The 19,174-nt window shown below is 60.7% G+C and overlaps 2 protein-coding genes across 8 annotated transcripts in view; one reads left to right on the forward strand and one right to left on the reverse strand.

Annotated features, from left to right (window-relative positions):
- Nucleotides 1-3,224, forward strand: part of ISYNA1 (inositol-3-phosphate synthase 1) — a 5,360-nt gene extending 2,136 nt beyond the window's left edge. The window contains exons 1-11 of one of the 2 annotated variants that reach the window (XM_012729156.1): nucleotides 77-91; nucleotides 197-331; nucleotides 484-645; nucleotides 976-1,108; nucleotides 1,185-1,378; nucleotides 1,601-1,750; nucleotides 1,827-2,042; nucleotides 2,132-2,296; nucleotides 2,376-2,489; nucleotides 2,566-2,783; nucleotides 2,914-3,224. In XM_012729156.1, the coding sequence (XP_012584610.1) occupies nucleotides 206-331; nucleotides 484-645; nucleotides 976-1,108; nucleotides 1,185-1,378; nucleotides 1,601-1,750; nucleotides 1,827-2,042; nucleotides 2,132-2,296; nucleotides 2,376-2,489; nucleotides 2,566-2,783; nucleotides 2,914-3,115 (1,680 nt within the window). In that variant the 5' untranslated portion in view covers nucleotides 77-91; nucleotides 197-205 and the 3' untranslated portion in view covers nucleotides 3,116-3,224. Of the gene's footprint in view, nucleotides 1-76; nucleotides 92-196; nucleotides 332-483; nucleotides 646-975; nucleotides 1,109-1,184; nucleotides 1,379-1,600; nucleotides 1,751-1,826; nucleotides 2,043-2,131; nucleotides 2,297-2,375; nucleotides 2,490-2,565; nucleotides 2,784-2,913 lie in introns of those variants that run through there. The other variant, XM_004688173.2, reaches the window with a different exon arrangement.
- Nucleotides 3,225-3,415: 191 nt separating this feature from the next.
- SSBP4 (single stranded DNA binding protein 4) lies at nucleotides 3,416-15,929 on the reverse strand. Of its 6 annotated transcripts, XM_004688609.2 has the most exons (18): nucleotides 15,557-15,929; nucleotides 10,111-10,183; nucleotides 9,784-9,845; nucleotides 9,616-9,700; nucleotides 6,673-6,762; nucleotides 6,216-6,281; nucleotides 5,959-6,018; nucleotides 5,806-5,875; nucleotides 5,584-5,651; nucleotides 5,439-5,506; nucleotides 5,169-5,214; nucleotides 5,044-5,079; nucleotides 4,902-4,953; nucleotides 4,744-4,814; nucleotides 4,575-4,653; nucleotides 4,308-4,336; nucleotides 4,112-4,219; nucleotides 3,416-3,779 (listed from the first exon to the last, which is right to left on the reverse strand). In XM_004688609.2, the coding sequence occupies exons 1-18, from the start codon at nucleotides 15,613-15,615 to the stop codon at nucleotides 3,750-3,752; spliced, it is 1,152 nt and encodes a 383-aa protein (XP_004688666.1). In that variant the 5' UTR covers nucleotides 15,616-15,929; the 3' UTR covers nucleotides 3,416-3,749. The 6 variants fall into 6 exon arrangements, with proteins under 6 accessions (XP_004688666.1, XP_004688667.1, XP_012584741.1 ...); XM_004688610.2 differs by lacking the exon at nucleotides 6,216-6,281; XM_012729287.1 differs by having other exon boundaries at nucleotides 3,416-4,219; nucleotides 15,722-15,892.
- Between the last annotated feature and the right edge of the window lie 3,245 nt (nucleotides 15,930-19,174).

Here is a 19,174-nt window from a genome sequence, read left to right on the forward strand (position 1 = left end):
GGCAGGCGGGGGCGGGGCCACGGCTCTTTTATCTGGAGTTCGCGCGCCGGGTCCTCCGCCGCTAGCTTCTGTCGGAGCTGACACGGTGCCAGTGAGTGGGGCTTGGACGGACTGCGGGCTCTCGGGAACCCGAGTCGACCTGGCTAGCCAGGCGCGCTCACATCCCCTCTAACCTCCCCCTAACCTGCACCCCCAGCCCGCTGCGATGGAGGCCGCCGCTGAGTTCGACTTTTCAGTGGAGAGCCCAGACGTGGTCTACAGCCCCGAGGCCATCGAGGCTCAGTACGAGTACCGCACGACGCGCGTCAGCCGCGAGGGCGGAGTCCTCAAGGTAGGGGGCCCGGGGGCTTCGGGGAATGGAGATTGGAAGCGGGAGCGGGTCGGGAAGGGAGCTGGGGAGGGACGCGAATGGCCGGCATCTGGGACCCCGGTCCCGGGCCCCGTGGTGAAGGGGCCAGGGCTCACTAGGCTGCTCTCCCCCAGGTGCATCCCACATCCACACGCTTCACCTTCCGGACCGCCCGGCAGGTGCCCCGACTCGGGGTCATGCTGGTCGGCTGGGGCGGGAACAACGGCTCCACACTGACGGCTGCAGTGCTGGCCAACCGACTGCGCCTGTCCTGGCCCACGCGCTCGGGCCGCAAGGTGGGGGTGTCAGCTCAGGCTGCACAAGTGGGGTTCCACTGGAGTTCGGTGACAGTGAGGGGGGAGGGCTGGACTTCCAGTGAAGAAGGGCCCCTTTTGGGCATGGCTCGTGCTGTGCGGGGGGCAGGACTTTCTCCGGGAGGGGCAGGGTCTCCTAGGGGTCTTACAAAGTGGGCCCAGGTTGTGATCTCTGGAGGGGAGGGTGGTTTCCGCCCTGGCTTGGAGCAGGGAGCAGGGGGGGAGGGGGTGGCGCCGTGGAGACTTGAGTACTGACCGGAGGCGCCTAAGCCACGCCCACCCCTCACACCCGCCCGGACTGCCATTCTTTAGGAGGCCAACTACTATGGCTCGCTGACCCAGGTGGGCACTGTCAGCCTGGGACTGGACTCCGAGGGCCAGGAGGTGTTCGTGCCCTTCAGTGCCATGCTGCCAATGGTGGCACCCAACGATCTCGTGTTCGATGGTGGGTGGGGCCCTGGGCAGGGTGTGTGGGTGGTGAGGGTATCTGGGGTCCCGCTGAGTTTGAGGATTCCCTGCAGGATGGGACATATCATCCCTCAACCTGGCTGAGGCTATGCGGCGTGCCCAGGTGCTGGACTGGGGGCTGCAGGAGCAGCTGTGGCCGCACATGGAGGCCCTGCGACCTCGGCCTTCTGTCTATATCCCCGAGTTCATAGCTGCTAACCAGAGTGCACGTGCAGACAACCTCATCTTAGGCACACGCGCGCAGCAGGTGCGGCCACCCCAGTCCCTCAATCCCTGCCATTTGTTCCACTACCAATTGTGTCTAGCCCCTCCCCCCAGCCACCTCCCACCCCCTTCACCTGTTCCCCTCCTGTGGTCTGCATGCCTCCCTCTGTGTATCTAGGACCTACTTTGCACTTGCGGAATTGAGCACATCAGATCTCAATAGGTCAGGGGCCTGTACAACCTCTCCCCAACTCCCACCCCCTAGCTAGAACAGATCCGCAGGGATATCCGTGACTTCCGGTCAAGTGCGGGGCTGGACAAAATCATTGTGCTGTGGACAGCAAACACAGAGCGCTTTTGTGAAGTGATTCCAGGCCTCAATGACACTGCTGAAAATCTGCTGCGCACCATCCAGGTGCGTATACCCCAGGTTGTGTGAGCAGGGCCAGCCCTAGAGAGTCCGTGGTACTGACTGTCCACTTGGCTTACAGCTGGGCCTGGAGGTGTCACCCTCCACACTCTTTGCTGTAGCCAGCATCTTGGAGGGCTGTGCCTTCCTCAATGGGTCCCCGCAGAACACGTTAGTGCCTGGTGCGCTCGAGCTTGCGTGGCAGCGTCGTGTCTTCGTGGGTGGAGATGACTTCAAATCAGGCCAGACCAAGGTCAAGTCTGTACTTGTGGACTTCCTTATTAGCTCTGGCCTCAAGGTATGTAAGCCTGAGGGTACCCAACTCAGGACAGGGAAGCCCAGATGCCAAGTGTCCAACTTGTGGCCATGGGGCCTTTTTATCTGCAGACCATGTCCATTGTGAGCTATAACCACCTGGGCAACAACGATGGGCAGAACCTGTCAGCGCCGCCGCAGTTCCGCTCCAAGGAGGTGTCTAAGAGCAACGTGGTGGATGACATGGTGCACAGCAACCCTGTGCTGTACTCACCGGGCGAGGAGCCGGACCACTGCGTGTGTGGGGCAGCTAGCAGGGGGAGGGGCGGGGCACAGAACTGGGCGAATACCTGTGTGACCGAGAACCGTCCTGCAGGTGGTCATCAAGTATGTGCCGTATGTGGGTGACAGCAAGCGCGCTCTGGACGAGTACACGTCGGAGCTAATGCTGGGCGGCACCAACACGCTGGTGCTGCACAACACGTGCGAGGTAGGGTTTGGTGCAGTAGGGCTCCTGAGGGGGGGCCGGCCCTGCTGCGCCCTCCTCCTGACCCCTTGGCCCCCAGGACTCACTTCTGGCTGCCCCCATAATGCTGGACCTCGTGCTGCTGACTGAGCTATGCCAGCGTGTAAGCTTCTGCACTGATGTTGACCCGGAACCACAGAGCTTCCACCCGGTGTTGTCGCTGCTCAGCTTCCTGTTCAAGGCACCACTTGTGCCACCTGGCAGCCCGGTGGTCAACGCCCTTTTCCGCCAGCGCAGCTGCATTGAGAACATCCTCAGGTGGGCCTGGCCTTGAGGGTCCACACCTGTGGCCCACGTGGCCGCCTACCAGGCTGTGCACAGATCCTAGGAATTAAGGTTGTGGGGGAAACCCAGGCTCTAGCCCCACTGAACCCTTACCTTCCCCCAGGGCCTGTGTGGGGCTACCGCCGCAGAACCATATGCTTCTGGAGCACAAGATGGAACGTCCTGGTCTCAAGAGGATTGGGCCTGTGGTAGCTGCCTGCCCAGTGCCTCTCAAGAAAGGGCCGGTTCCCAGTGCCCCCAATGGCTGTACTGGTGATGCCAATGGGCACCCCCAAGCTCAGGCACCCAAGACACCCGCCACCTGAGGCTGTGGCCATACAGCTACTCTAATTCCTGCCCCTATTGTCCCTCAGGAACTTATCTTTCCAGATCCTCCACTGAAGCAATAAAGCTAGTTCCACTGTCAGCCACATATCTCTGCCTATGGGTTTTTGGTGCTAGACCTAACCCTAAGCACCCTTTAAGTCTGGCTGAATTCTTCTGTCTTTCAAAATTCAGCTGTTGGCCTAAACCTACAATCTTCTAGAACCCAGTGCCTCTGCCTTTGAAAGCCCTTGAAAGACTGATTGCAGGTTAATATGAAAAACTTTGAGACCAAGTACCAAAAACCAAATTACATTTATTGATGGGTCCCACCCCCTGCCATCCAGGGGAAGGAGGTTCCCCATTGAGCCCCCCTCCTCCATGATACAGAAAATGGTAGGCAGGGCCCAAGGGCCCATTCAGGAGAGTCTCTGAGGTCCTTGCATTTTTTTTTTATAAAATGAGAAAGTCCTTTGTGCTGGGCCTCCCAGCATCCAAGCCTTGACCAGGAGTCCAGTTGCCTGAGGTGTGACCTCAGACCCTTACCCTGCAGACCCCCAGTCCCTGGACTTTGGCCCTGGGCAGGGGCATTGGGCAGAAGCCGAGTCCGGCAGTGGACAAGGGGGCTGTTGCCCATCACACGCTCATGGTCATCCCGGGGGAGTACTGCAGAGAGACGAGGGTGGCGCGCGGGCCTACTCAGCTCTAGCTGAGTCTGGGACCCGCCCCCCAGGGAGAATGGAGGATGGGGAAGGAAGAAGGGGCTGGGCTGTGAAGCAGCCCCAGGGCACCGATCCCAAGGTAGGGGTGGGGTAAGGGTGGTCGGTAATAAGGCAAGGAGGAAGGAAAAAGTAAGGAAGGCCGCCCCCCCACCTGGCCCGCCGCGGTCACCGCGGTCACGGTCTTGCTCTGGCCCCCCGGCCGCCCCGTCGGGGCCTGCCTGCCAGGCCCCTCCGGCCCGACGCCGCCGCGGGGGGAGAGTCGACGCAGTCGCTTACGCTTTCACTCGGGAAGGGGTGCAGGAAGGTCCCGGGGGCTGCCATCTCGCCATCATCCCGCGGGGTGCCCGGGGCGTTGCCCAGGCTGGCCACGGTGCCAGGGGAGTTCTGGGGGCAGCCACAGTCAGCTGCAGGTAGCCTCGGCCAGCCCCGCCCCATGCACAAGGCCCTGCCCCCCGCAGGAGCAGCCCCTCACCTTTGGCAACCCGTCTATCTCGCTGGAGCCTGCCGACCAACAAACCACGGATGAGACTCATGCACCTCCCGAGACCCACCCTCAGGGGTCTCCAGGCTGCTCAGCACTTGCCTGCACGGCCGCCCTCCTGCTGTGTGAGGGCAGGTACCTTCCAGGCACCTTCTAGACTTAGTTGTTGAACCATGGCCACAGCTGCCCCCCTCCTCCGCCCCCAACTCCAGGCTGGGGTGCTGAATGGCCTCAGAGGGTCCTGGCACATCCACTCACCCAGGGATCCGTTCACGTGGTGAGGCTCCATCGAATTCATGGCAGCCATGGGGCCCTCTGAGCCAGGCCCCAGTGGGAACTGCAGACGGGCAGGGGGAGGGGCAGTGTGGGACTCAGGTCACCAGCCCTCTCGGGGGTACCCACCTCTGGAAGCCCACCCCACACTCACGTTAGCCCTGCTGTTGCCTGGCCCGATGGGGTTCATGATGGTGTACATGTTCTCACTGGAGTTGGTAGAGTCTGGGAGACAAGGTGGCAGCATTCAACACGAGGGGGTAGGGGGCCCGCAGGGCTTCTCCCAAACACACCCCTGCCATATCCAAGTACCTCCAGGGCTGGGCATGATGGGTGTTCCAGGGGGCCCACCTCCTGGGGGTCCCTGCACATGGAGGGGACAGAGGCATGAGGTCCCCATCTGCCATTCCACAGCCCCAACCCCCCAGTCCCCCCATGGGGTGGCCCTACTCACCGTGTAGCTGCTGGGGGAAGAGGACGAATAGGGAATCTGGGGAAAAGGCAGTGGAGAGTGGTCTGTCCATCCCATCCCTTCAACTGCCCCAAGCCCAGTCTTCCTATTCCCCTCCCAAGACTCACCGAGTTGCCACTGGGGCTGGTCCAGGGGCCTCGCACTCCAGGGCCCCTAGAAGAGAAGGTGGGTGGGCCCTGAGGCCAAGCCTGGTAGTATACACCCCCCATACACACTGCCCATGTGCCCTCTGGACCACAGCTGCTGGCTGAGCAGCAGTGACCACTCAACTGTCCTTTGCGCTTCAGCTTCCAGACCCACAGAGGAGCTGGAGCTGCTGTGTGGGCTTTAGGTTCACCCTGGCACCCCCACAGTCCCTGGGTCTTTAAGAGCCTTACATGTTCATGGTGGGAAGGCCAGGGCCAGCAAGGGAGTTGGTGGGGGGCCGCATGCCACCTCCATAGCTCTGCAAAGGTAAAAGGACCCTGAGTACTGGTCAAGAGGGGGCAGTCACTGAGATCCCCAACAGGGCCCAGCCCTTACCTGGGGCCCAGCACCAGCCATGCCACGGGGCGGCGTCACTCTCTGCATGGGGCCCATGCTGGGATGTCCTGGTTGGGAGCAGGAAGAAGGAGGCTCAAGCTGGAACCAGCTCCCAGGCGTGGAAGGTGCTGGGGGCGCTACACAGCGAAGCAGCTGGGACTGCTAGGAGCCAAGGTGCTGATATGGGGGGTGAGGGGTGCACAGACGGGGCTCGCTACTTACCCTGAGCACGCTGAGAGGGATCCATAGTGCCAGGGAGGAGGGGCTGGGAACTGGGGAGGCCCACAGGAGGCTGCGGAGGGATATGGCGGCACTGAGCATGAGGGCCACCACCCTGACCCAACTCCTACCCCCCTCCCCTCATCCCTTTCTCACCTGACTCGGCATCCGCAGGGTGGGCCGGGGGCCCCCTGGGAACCGCGGTGACATGAAAGGCTGGAAGAGGTGGGCTGGGATCAGCACCTCCCACCCCTCACCTGCCCCTCCCTAGCTACTCTGTTTCTGTTGTGCCCAAGCCTCACACTGGGCCAGCTACCTTCTCCAGGCCCAACTGGCAGCCAGCTGCCCTCTGGCCTGGTGTGTGTGGGTGTGGGGTGGGTAGGTATGCTGGGTGGAATGTCATAGATCCTTACCTGAACTTGAGGCCCCATCATGGGGGCGTTGGGGTTGTGAGGGGGCAGCTGGGAACCAGGGAGGCCCTAGGAGGACAGAACCAGGCCGGTTGGGAGATCCAGTTTCCTGTTGCTCTGGGGAGGGTGCCATGGAGGCGGAAAGGCAGGGACGGGGTAGAGGACGGAGGCCCAGTCTGCAGGATGGGGGCTGGGGAGTCACTATGCTTCAAAGAGCCACACTTTGCCTCCCCAGGTGCCTGGCATGCAAGTCCACCTTCTGCTAGATGAGGGCACATCGTCCCTCGCTCCCTCACTAGCCACTCTGAACAGGCATGCGCATCCCCATGGTGCCCACAAGGCACCCACCGCTCTCACCTGACTCCAGCCTGCCCCCCCACCAGGGGCTCTCCCCATGGGGATTCTCATTCCCCTCAAGGCCCCACCTGTTACCCTTACACACCCAGGGTTCTGACTGTACCTGGAAGAAGCCTGGTGGCATGGGCCCTGCTGCCATTATGTCGCTGGGGGCCATACTCCCCATCACTGGGCTGGGGGCCGCTGCAGTGCTCTGTAGAGGCAGAGAGAGGCAGGGTCCGGTTGGAACGCTTCTGGCCTGAGGTCCCGCCTCAGCAGTCCACCCTGCAGAACAGCCACCCAGCCATCCTACCCTCTGCCCCTGGGTCGGTGGTGGTGGTGGTGGTGGGGGGCTCTTAAATGAAGAGGATGATTTAGGTGACATGTCCCCAGCTGGTATAGCACCCCTGACACCACCTCCTGTGTACTGGTGGGTGTTCTTCAGCAAGGGTTCTGCCTTCTTACTGCACCAGAAACCCTGGAGGCCACCAGCCAGGAAGTCAAGATCTGAGGATTCTAAGTCTGAAAATAATAGTAACCCCAGCTCCAAGGAGTGCCCAGGCCCACCCCAACCACCCTGTGTCCTAGCTGGCAAGGATATCCCAAATAAAAAGACCAAAGAAATCAACGGGAAGCTTCAAGATGAACTCTCTCCCAGAGGAGAGGGAGCACCCCCTTTCTCCAAGACTAGGGGGAAGGAGCAGCAGTCTGGGATGTGGTGGGCTCGCCGAGCCCCTGTCTCTCTTCAGATGGAGAAGGGAATAGCTAAAGCAGGCCTTTCCCCGCTGCAGGCCAACAGCTGAGGTGCTTAAGGCAGCCTGCCCTGGGAGGGGTCAGGCCCACAGGCCACTTCCCCTGCTGGTTCCAATTTGCAGACTTGACTGCCTTAGGGGCCACTTTGCCCCTCCCTGGGGGCGGGTAGGGAGGAGCACTAGTTAACCAAGACAGAGGCGACACCGCCAAGGGGGAAGAGAGAGAGCAGGTACTTCTCTAGGGTCTCGACTCTTGTCATGGCCACCAGGCCCCACGGAATGGATGGCCTGTGTAGGGACTGCTGTCCCTGGGTCTTGCACAGGCTGGCACACAGGGCACTCAGGAATTTGTGGAGCTGTAACTACTTGGGCTCAGAGCATGTTGCCCAGCGTCATACAGCGATTCTGGCCCTACAGGAGTGGGAAAGGGGTACCTGGAGATGGTCCCCCTTGGGGGGCTAAAGCCCAGCCCCTTCTGTCCTTCACAAATGTCAGCCTCCAAAGGCCTCCTGCCCAGTTGGGTACCCTGGGAGGATAGCTATGGGATTCTGCAGAGGCCTGTGATTCTTGGGGGGCAGGGTGGACGCTGGTGAGAGTGCTCCCAGATCCCAGCCCAAATCCTGTGAAAGCCCCAGTACCCTGGGCTACCCTAGTGACCCTGGGGTAGCCTATGAGCATGCCAGTTCAACCCCTCCCTCCACCTCCCCTTTCCCACACTCTGATAACCTTAAACAGCTACTCTTGAAACAACTGCTTGGGTTGCTGGAGAGGAAACCTAGAGCCCCTGGATCTTGCCCCCCAACCCTGTAGGGAAGCTGGCAAGCAGTCCGCCTCTGGAACCAGGAGGTCTGGAGGACAGAGGCGGAGCTCGCTGGGCGTCAGACCACAGGTATAGGGGCAGGGAGGATAAGGCAGTTGTCACCTGGGTGCCTTCCCAACTGAAGGATCTATTGGGGGGAGCTCCCCACATCACTCACTGGGAGAAGTACCTGCCAGGGGTTGCATTGCCATGACAACGGGCTAAGCAGCTTGCATTTCTGCAAGACTGCAAGGTCCCCAGAGTGGAGGGGTTGAGCCCCTCTTTGAAGTGCAGGAGGTGGGGTGCAACCATGTTGCTGGAGCTGCCCAGTTAGGGTAGCAATAGGCTTCTCTACCTGAGGCCCAGGGGTCTTGGATCCCCTGCCCAGAGCAACCCTACAAGCCCCTGATGCCATAGTAACGGCATGCACCCTGGGAAGCATGCTCACAGCAGAGGAAACCATATGCTTCCCCATTTCCAGAGGCAGGCAGCAAGCAGAGCCTACAGAGTCTGGGGCTGGGCTGAAAGAGGTATGGGGACAGAGCCCAAGGGGCACCAGAGAGGTATGGCAGGGGCTAGGAGTCAAGTCCACTTGGAGTCAGGCAGCTTCAGACACCTCTCTGCTCCAGGCCCAAGTACAGTGGGGCCCCAGGAGCACTGGGATCCAGCGGCAGCCACAGCAGCAACCTGCTCCCACATGCATAGTGTGTCCTGGACTTTTGGGGAACGCAGCCCTGCAGAAGCCTGCGATTCCTGGAGGCAGAGTGCACTAAGTAGAAACCCTTGCCAATTGCAGAGGTGTGGCCCTGTGCTCTGAAAGGCTGGAGGAAAGGGAAGACCTACCTGGAGCTACACCACCCCCAAACCCTTCAGGTTCACAGACCAGACCCAGCTAAGCCTAGGCCTCCCCCACCACCGCCCAGACCACTGGGGGGCCAGGTAGCCAAGCCCCACAGGTCGCAGCAGAAGGGACATGAGGAGGAGCCGGTAATAGGAGGGGGGTGCCATCTGCTCCCCTGATAAGATGCCACCCCCTCTTGTGACTCCTGCAGATGGGCCTCTGGCCCAGTGGGAAACTGAGGCCAGACGTGGTGGCAGTAGTTCTAATCCTGAGCAAGGTCAAGAACTGCTGGGACACTTAGCAACCGCACTCCCGCTGCTCCAGCTGGGGCACCCCCTCAGAGGCCTGGGAACGTTAGTGGAAGGGCAGGCAGTGGTGACCAGCCAGCCTCCTCCCCCAGGGTCACATGAAGAGTCCACTTCAGGAAGGCAAGGGCGACTGAGTGCAATGGGAGAAAGCCTCTCTACTCCACGAATGACCTGAGCCAGGCGGAAGGCTTGAGGAACTCCTGGAAGTGGCCAAGATCCAGGGCCAAACCCAGCATGCTGGTCCGCCTGCCCACCAAACCAGCCTCAGGCCTTAAAACCCCCCAAGGCCATCTGCCCCACCAGGGAGCCCCAGTCCTGGTCTCTGGTAGGTCCCTGGGTCTTTGGCTGGGGAGGGGGGGTGACTCACATAGTCCTGGAAGGCCTTGGTCTCACTCGGGTGTTCACAAGCCTCTCTGCGGTCAGGCGCAGCACAGTACAGGTCCCAGAACACGCTGTGGGCAACAGGGGGTCAGTGGTTTCCCCCCTAGCCCCCCAACTCCAGCCCGAGCCCCGCCCCCCCCAGTCCCACACGCACCACCACCAGGAATGTAGGAAGCCTGGGGGCTCGCCGAGTGTGATGTTCTTCTCCCATCGGATCTGCAGGGGAGGACGGGTGGTAAGGGCCCGGTCAGACCCCCCCACCACCACCCCAGCCCAGCCCAGCCCAGCACCCGGGGAGCACAGCAGGGAGCCTTGTGGCCAGGACAAGGGAGCAAGGACAGCCAGCACACCCCCAGCTGGGACAGATACCTTGATACCAGCCTTAGCGCCAGGGCAGCCGGAGGGGCAACCGAACCCCACAGGGGACCCAGGCTGTGGGTGGCACGGAGGGCCAAGCTAGGGATGGGGAGCTCCGGCTTACTTCAGACAGAAAGGTCTGGGCTGACTTCTGGGCACCGACGTGCAGCAGGTACTCGTACACGTACAGCGCCAACCTGCGGGGGGGGGGGGGACTCAGGGGGTGGGGAGGCAGCCCCAGGGCCCTGCCCTTGGCAGGCATGTGAGATGGTGGGCAGGAGGGCCACCGCTGCTCACTCGCTGTGCGCTCTCCCGTGGGTCCCCTAATCTCCCCACTGCCCCCTTTCCTCACCAGTTGCCCAGCTAGGCCAGCCACCCACACCCCCCCCACCCCGCCAATCAACACCCAGCACCTGGGCCCCCTGTCCAGGCATCCTCCCAGGCCAAATGCGGCTTAGCCCAACCCTTCCCCCAGACTGACTTAGTTCTGACCCCGCCCTGCTCATACTGAGACCCCAGGGCGGCCTTGGTGCCGGGAGGCCTCTGCCCAGAGAGGGGCCCCTGCTGTCACTCCTGACTGTGGGCTGCTGGGGCTCCCAGAAGGCACCGAGTCACACAGCCCAGGAGGAAGGAAGAGGCCCCTCTGCTCTGAGCCTTCCTCTCCCAGATGTCCTTTGAGCCCATCCTCTTTCTCGAGACCAGTGCCCATCTGACAGTGATGACCGTGACCTACTTGTGCCAGGCCCCATGGGTACTGGCAACGTGGGGTGGGTGAGGGGAGGTAGGACAAGCCACGCTGCACGACCGTTGGCGCTGCCTTGCTCAGTGCTCGCAGCCACGGGCTTCTGGGATACACCAACCTGACTGATGCCCACCCAGGGGCACCGGCCACCCTGTGCCCAGGAGTGCCCTCGTGAGCTCCACGGGGAGGTCGGCCTGCCCATGCGACCTCCACTTCCACTGCCCCCCTCCCCCCACCCCTCATAACCTCCCTTTCACTGGCGCTCCTGCCATCTCCCGCCCTTCCTGGCCAGGCTCAGGATGCTCACGTCCTAACCCCCCAGCAACAGACTCCCTCCTGCTCACACCTCCTTCCTCTCACACCTCACAAGAGGCCTTCTGTTCCAGACCCCACTCCCCTCCCCCTCCTCCCCTAGTTCTGCTTTGCCCTTGATCCCTGTGTTCATTCATCAAACATTCATGCAACAAACATTCACCTAGTACCTCCTGATGCTGCGCACACAACAGACCTCTGTCCCCTGGAGGCTCGCTGCTCGTGGGGGACAGGAGCAACAATACCAGGAGAAATCACGAGTTGCGCGGGGAGCTGGAAGTGAGTGTATAGTACAGGGGTGGGTGGGGCAAGGCATGGCGACAGCTCAGACCACAGGACCTATAACAGTCACCAGGGGACAGGGACAGACTCAGAGGGGTAGACTCAAGGTGGTCACTGAGGTCCAAGGGTGGTTTTCCCCCAAGACTGGACACATCATGCCACATCATCACACATTTGAAAGTGCCCCCAGCCCAGAGCCACCCCACATTCCAACCCCAACACCCCAGGAGCTTCCAGTGTCTGCCCTTCTCTAATTCTCCCGTGGAACCCCATCCTCTAGGGTCACCTGTCCCACACACTCCTGTGACCCTCTCCTTATCTATAGGATTCCTGAGTCTTCTGAAGTGGCCTGCAGCCACCAGGCCTACAGCCACCACTGAGAGGTTCACTGTGGAGCATCCAGGTCTCTCACCACCTCATACCTGGGCTAGGCCTTCAAATCTCTCCACTGCTCACCCCAACTCAAACAGAAGCCGTCTTCCACCTCTGCACAGCCAGTTGGCCTGCCGGTCACCTGCCAGGGGTCATCTAGCCCTTCCCCTGCCCCCTTTCCCCTATCATCTTCTTTACAGCCACCTGGTACAGGTCTCTGCCAACTGCCACAGCCCCCTCTGGAAATGTAGCTTTGGGCAGGGCCATTTTGCTCACTGCTCAGCTTACAACAGAGCAAACATCCTGGGCCCCCAATGAATGAACAACAAATACTGGGACCCCCTCCTGGGATGGCAAGAGGGTGACATAGGCAATTCATGAATATTGGTAAAGGCCAGTGTTTATTATTTCGATGTTAATGATTTGGGGTTTTAACCCAAGAACAAAGGGAAGCCAAAGCAATTTGGTTTTGTTGGTTTCTCTTATAGATTGATACTTTACCCAGTCCCAGCCCAGTCGCTACCTGACCTACAGAATGAAAGCTCTCCCTCACCCCCCCACAGCCGGCTAGCTCTGCAAGAGGCAGGTGGGTGGAAGGAGTGTGGGTGGCCTCCTCAACAGAAGGAACAGGAGCCTGAAGGGTAGGGGTGCCAGAACCTGGAGTACTTGTGGGGAGAAACACCCACAGGGCTGCCAGGGGAGTGGTGACATAATGGGTGTTAGAGAATCCTGGACGAAAATGTGCCACCGCCATCTTAGTCACTAAGAATCACCATGATTATCAGAGTTACAGTCACAGTGCTCCCTGCCAAGCATGCTCCTCCCCTCGCAGCCCCTGCACACAGCTGGAGGCTGGGAGACGCTATCGTCTACGTGTGGCCTGTGTAACTCCTGGCTCCCACCAGATTCCACTGAAGCCCCCAAAGGACCCTCCACCCTCACATATTTTCTTTCTTTCCCCATCTTGCATGGTGCCCCTAAGCCAGGCCTGCAGCAGCCTCTTGCCGGGGAGGCAGTCACCCTCCTCGCTGGCTTCAGCACTTGCCAGCAAGTCTCCCCTCCCCTCCACCCAGTGGTCAAGGGATGATCCCTTCTTCAGAAGTTCCACCTGCCTTCCTCCTTCCCCACCCCAGCTCTTCTCAAGAACCTCTTATCTGTGTACCCCCCAAAAGGATGCTATGGCCATACCTGGAGGCCTAGCCAGGGAAAGGACAGGCACAGAGCGATCCTTTTGCCCATCTGGTAAGGAACAACGACTCATGGTGCTGTGCCATTTCAAACCTGACCTGGGGATGAAGAGACAGAGGAACCCCAGAGTCCCTGATGGAACCATTCACACCCACTGTGAGTGTGACAGCAATCAGGATGCAAACACACCAGACAAACGCTGGGCCTCACCCCACTGCCACCAATTCATGATGGCAGAGCCTTTGGTGATGCACAAGGCCAAAGCGGCCTTCAACTGTCCCTGTCACCTCTGTCTTAGTGTTGATGTGAAGAACCCCAAACCATGACTAAATGCAAGTGCTAGTTAGATGAGTCCTGGGGGTCTTCCCAGTGGGGTGAGAGTGTCTGTTAACTTAAAGGAGCAGCCACTTTCCTGCAGCCTTGGCTAACCCTGACCCACACACCACCCGATTGTCACTTTCCTCTCCCAACTTTGTTGGCTGCACACCCAGCAGGTGCTGAGTCTGAGTCTAGCACAGACCAGCAAGGCATCGTGCTGACATGGGAGCAGGGGATGCAGAGGCCTGGAAGGGGAAGGGGAGGGGAGGCAGGAGGAGCGGGAGGCATTGAGCAGGAAGGACAGTGGCCTAGAGAGGGAAGCTTGGTCAGGGCCACCGTCTAGGGCTTCCACATGGAGCCTCCTCCACCTAGTCATTGTGATAGTCATTGTCCATATTTCAGGTGAGGAAACAGGCTCAGAGCAGCCGGTCTGCCTCTCCAGTGCACCTGTGGGCCCACGCTCCTTAGAGGACTCTCAGGCCAAAAATCCCAGGCTGAAGTCCCAGCCCTCAGTGGGCTTCCTTTTCCAGGCCTCAGAGGTAAAGTAGGGGATGTGACCATCTGGTGTTCTCCAAGCTTTCTTTTAGTAGCCCTTGGCCTCCTACTCTCCCCAGTCTCTACACACCCAACCCTACACTCTTCACCATCTCCTGCTTTTGTACTTCTCAAGATTGCCCCGAGGCTTGCTGAACAAGAATCACCCACCAAACGACTGAGTGATTCTCACTAGGGAAGTAGTCACCCCACAGCCAGCAGCCAGTGTGTGAGGATGGCCAGAGACACACAGGATCCCCAGAGGCAGGGTGGCTTTGCCAGAGATGCCCGGCTTCCAACCTGGAGTCTTCAAGGTTAAGGGTGCTTACAAAAGGAGCTCAATCTTCTAACCAGAAGACTCTCTTCCCCAAACTGACCCTGGAGTGGACACTCATCCATAAAGGTGAAAGAGGCCCAATGTCAGGCCAGTCATAATAAGCAGGACAAGGGGGCAAGTCACAGGAGCCCCTCATCCAGGACTCCACTTCACTGCCAGGTGTTCACGAACTTGCTCCAGGTCTGGTCCTCAAGGCCATCCTGGAATCCTCGCTGAGGAACCAGTTCTCCTCTCTGCTCCAGCAGCCCATTTCCCATCCCAAGGAACACTAGGTGGCTATATTTCTAGGATCCTGTAAGTTGGCTAATGGTCACCAGCCATCACAGGACTTCCCTCCTGCAGGCCTTTCTCCCTGGTAAAACCTGTGGATGCCTTTATTGTGGGGGTCTCCCAGACAAAACAAACATTTAAGAGCTCCCCAAACCCTAGGAGATGACAAGGTTGTTATGCCTGCGAAACAGTGAGCCCAGGAGAGAAGCGCTTGCCCCAGGCACAATACAGAGCAGTAGTGGCAGCCAAAGACCAACGGGGTGCATAGGGGTACCTGGCTGTCTCTGGCTGTCTCCCCACTCAAGTTCCAGCTCCCAGCACTCTCAGAGCATAACCACAGGGTCTCAGAATGCCTGCCCAACTTGCATCCAGAAAGCATCCACTGCCAACAGGCAGCACATGCCCAGAACAAGAAAGTGAAGACAATTCTGGGGCTCAGCCTTGAGGTCTCCCCAGCTGACAGGTAGCCGATAAGGTGTGTTGGGGGGGCGGGTCGGCACCCCTCATGCTTTCCTCTCCCCTAACAAGCTTTTCCCTAAGCGCGGGTTTGTGTATTTGTTATGGGGTGGAGGAGAGAGGGGGCTGTCCCACAGAAACCAGTTCTGGGAAACTTCCCTTGAGGACTCAGGAAGCACCGCGGATCTTGACCCTGCGCGCAGCAGACTCCGAAACCTCAAGCACCAAAGTCTTGATGGTGCCGGGAGGTCGAGCGCCCCTCAAACACCGCTCGGATCTCTCGCGCTCGCGCCCCCGATTTCGCGCCATGGAGTCTCGTGCGTCCCCGCAAATCTCGCGACCCCTCGGGTCTCATGCGCCCCCTCAAACCCTTCAACCCCCTCGGCATGGAGTTCTATTTATCTTGCGCCCGTCAAGCCACTCTCCTCTCGGCCGCTCCCTCAAGTCTTGGGCCTTTCGGGTTTTAGGGGCGCCCTCTTAAATCTCGCGACCACTAGAGTCCCTTAGTCTATCGCGCTCCCTGCTATCTCGCGACCCCTCGAACCCCTCTGCTCTTGTGAGTCGCCTCAAATTTAGAGACACTCGGGTCTCGCGCTTCTCCGGAAATCCCGCTACCTTCGGGTCTCGCGCACCCCCATTAATCTCGCGCCCCTAGGGTACCCACGTGCCCTGCGCGGTGCCAAGCCGGCTTTGGGGCCCTTGGAAGCAGCGCGGTCGCAGAGCCCCGCCCCCGACCCCCAACCCAGCCCACCGACTCACTTCTCGCGGGCCTGGCTGTCTGAGGGCACAGCCGACCCTTTGCCCCCCTTGGCGTACATGCTGCTCCGCGCCGCCGCCGCCGCTGCCGCCGGGTCCCACACCTGTCAGGCGGCGCCACTGGCTGCGCTCGCCGTCGCCATAGCTACCCCGCGCCCGGGGCCTCACCGCCTAGAGCCCCGCGCGAGCACCGCGGGCATCATCCGCGCGGGGGAGCTCCAGATGGCCGCGGCGGCAGCAGCAGCCCCAGCTTCGGCTCCGGCCAAGGGTTTTATTTTCTTCCTCTCTTTCCTCCGCGCGGGCTGTTCCGGGAAGCGCGCGCCCCTTCCTCCCGCCGCGCGCGCCCCCGCCCGCGCCTCCCTACCGCCCGCGGGCGCCGCTCTTAAAGGGGCGATGGCTGGCGCGCGGGTGGGTCCCTACACCGCTTGGAGCCGTGGGCTGGGGCGCGCATGCGCAGTGCGCCCGCCTTGGTGGGGGGGGATACCCAGGGACAGCAGCGGGACACAGCTGATCACGGACACGCACTAGCATGCACACACACCCCCAGATAGGGCCAGCCACCCAGATGGTACCCCCAGGAACGCTCAAGCAGCAGTACACTCTGAAGTCCTAACGGCTCCTGGAACCTCTAGTGCGGTCCATAAAGACCTTTGGCCTGGGCGTGTCACCCGCAGAGCTGCCCACGCCCAGCATGGTGGAAACCACCTCTCATACATAGCTCCCCCCTCCCGGGGGTCACACTGGCCAAGCACACGGCTCCAATAGTGGCTGTCCTAACCGTGAAACACAGACCACTGGCACCGTGACCATCGCACCGCCCGGCTCCCAAGTCAGTGGAAAGAGCATTAGCAGCTACTCGAGCACTGGCGCACACATCAGCTTTCTGAGGACTGCACACAGGAGCCACAGCCAACCCAGCTACATGCAGTTATCTAACCCCTGGACACTCGCAGCCAGACACCAGAGCCGCCTCCCAACCCGGCAGACAAGAAGCTCCCGAGCCACCCTGGACTGCCCCACAGTCACCCCCACAACAGTAGATGCTAGTTGACTGTTGACCGGAACACCCTAGCTGGCTCAGCCTTGGTCTCAGTGTTGCCAGCTGTAAATGGGCACCACCTGCCTTTAACTGCCACTCTGCATGAATCAGGGATGCCGATAGGGCCCTTCTCCTTCACCCAGGCCTTGTGCAGAGAAAGTGGCAGTTCTGAATATCCACAGGGAGGGGTGCCTGGGAGAACTTCTGGGAGGCCTCAGACTTGAGTTGTGTGCACTAGGCCTTCGTGGGTGGGTGGGGTGGGTGATGTGGTTGTGACTCCAGGACTGGCTGATTCTGTCAACGTTTGCCCCTGGGTATTTTTTCCCCTATGTAAATGTGAAATCACGTCGTTCTTGTGAGTGCACATGGGCATCGTTGCGCAGGTGTTGGCAAGCGCCCAGTGAACTCTCGCTGTGCCGGCAAAGTGAAGGGCTTCTAGATGGTTCTGTCTTCACAGCAGCTGTGTGGGTGGAGTGACCCATAGTCCTTTTGGGTGTACAAGGGTGTGTGAACTTGCATATACATCCCAGCCGAGGTGGTTTACTGGCTCCCTGGGACCTGGAGTTGTGGGGGGTGAGGAGGAGAGAGGAGTGTCACCTTCTGCTGCTAGCTGCCCCCCCCATTATCCCTCTCTCTGAGGCTGTCCCCCACTTCAGTATGGGATTCTCCCACACACCCTCAAGCCTCTGGCTGCCGGGAAACCGGGAGTTGCTGGGGTTCCAGACAGGCAAAAAGGAAGGGAAGGGTCAAACTGGCCTCAGCCCCGCCTCCATCCCCCGAAAGGCCCTGGCCGGGAGTTGGGGGGACAGCCGCCCTTCCCACTTCCTGTCTAGCCGGCCGTCCCCTCCTCCAACTTCCTCTCCCGCAGGCCTCCAGCACCCCACCCCCAACCCTGCGGGTGCTGAGGAGGGGCCCCGAACTGAGCGCTCTGAGGGCACAGCTGGCACGCTGCCTTCGGGCCTCCTGCTGATGACAGCCTAGCTAGCGCCTGCGGGAAGGGGAGGGGTGGAGTCCCGGAGAAGCGTGGGGAACCAAGACCCCCTTATCATGGTACTCACTTCCACCACTACTCTCCAGTGCCTACTCCCAAAGAGGCACCCAGTTCACACCGAATATTGGTAGCTGTGTGTCCGGGGGACCCACACACTCTCCTCCTGCCACCCCCGGGTGCCCCTCCTCCCCATTTATCTCCCAATGCTTCGTGGCTCCCTAGGATTCTGTGCGCCCTGGGCAGGTCCCTTGTTCTTTCTGAACCCGGACTCCTTGAGTGGATGTGTCTTCATCCTTCCCATAATGTTTACTGAGTGCCCGCTATGTGCTAGGCCCGGGGACCCAGCCGGGACACGGACACGTTGCTGAGGCTGGTGTCGAAGAGGGTCCGAAAGGGATGGCGGACCCTCAAGCCGGCGAGTCAGGAAGATCTTTTCAAGGCGTGCCACGTGCTGTTCAGAGGGGGTGGGGGGGTCACGGTGGAGAGGCCCCGCAATAGCCCGGGCCGCGCGCTCCCGGAGGAGGGCGGAGGCGAGGGAGGAAGGAGGCGGAGGCGCCCGCTGCCCTGCGAGCTGCCTAGGGGGAGGCGTGGGAGCTTCTAGCGCAGTTCTCATGGCAACCCGGATGGAGCTCCAAACACAGCCTAGACGCCGGCGGAAAAGTCCGACCAGAGCAGGCTCTGGGCCCCACGGGGCTTTGGGGAAGCTGAGTCGCACGCACATCCCACCGGCCACCCGATGAGTGAGAGCAGAAAGTACAGAAAGGTCCCTCCAACCCATGCAAGGGAGGGGCTTGGTGGGGGTAGAGTGGATCCGAAAGATCTAGAAGAAGAATGTTCTCGGCTGCAGTCACAGCACATGCAAAAAGCCCTCCAGTGGGCACACCATTAAGGTGTGCGAGACAGAGGAGGGCAGTGTGTCTGGGATGGGAGAAGATGGCAATGATGGTTGGGATTGCTCAAAAGCACTCGTAAAGCGGGGCCTGGGGGTGGGGTCTGCGTCAGGATTTAGAGAGCCCTTGGGACTGCTGGGTAGATCAGGGTGGTGGAGAGTTTGCTCCAGGAAGACGCCCAGGTAGACGGGGGCTCTGGCCAGGGCAAACTCGGGGGCAACCTAGAGTCTAAGGGACTGGCGGGGTAGGAGGTAAGGCCGGAGGGTGGATCCTGCATCTGGGACCCCTTTCCCGGCTCCCGGTCGCCCCCGTGTGGCTGCGCGAGGACTCCCCCCGGACCCGGGTCTGCCTCTCGAGACCATCGAAGCCAGGCAAACCCCCGCCCAGCGAGGTCGGGGTGGTGCCTCAGGGGACCCAAAGGAGGCTCTGAAAAGAAGCAAGAGGGATGCTTAGAAGAGCGTCCGTGCCTCGCCTCACTCACACCCACTCAACGCTTCCATTCTTCAGTCACATCTGCCACAGCTCCGGCCGGCCCTTCCTCCCGCCCGGAACGCAGTTCGCGGCGCTCTACACCAGCCCTAAAAAGGCGCCTTCCGCCTGCGGCCACTAAAGTGCCTCTTTCTTACCCCTTCTTCCTTCCCCGTCCTCCCCTCTCTTTCTCCTCTCCCCTCGCCCTGCCCCTCTTTCCCCTCGCCTGCTCC

This window comes from Condylura cristata, unplaced genomic scaffold (genome assembly GCF_000260355.1).
Source record: "Condylura cristata isolate star-nosed mole 26May11 unplaced genomic scaffold, ConCri1.0 scaffold00024, whole genome shotgun sequence".
In the NCBI taxonomy this organism is placed as follows: Eukaryota; Metazoa; Chordata; class Mammalia; order Eulipotyphla; family Talpidae; genus Condylura; species Condylura cristata.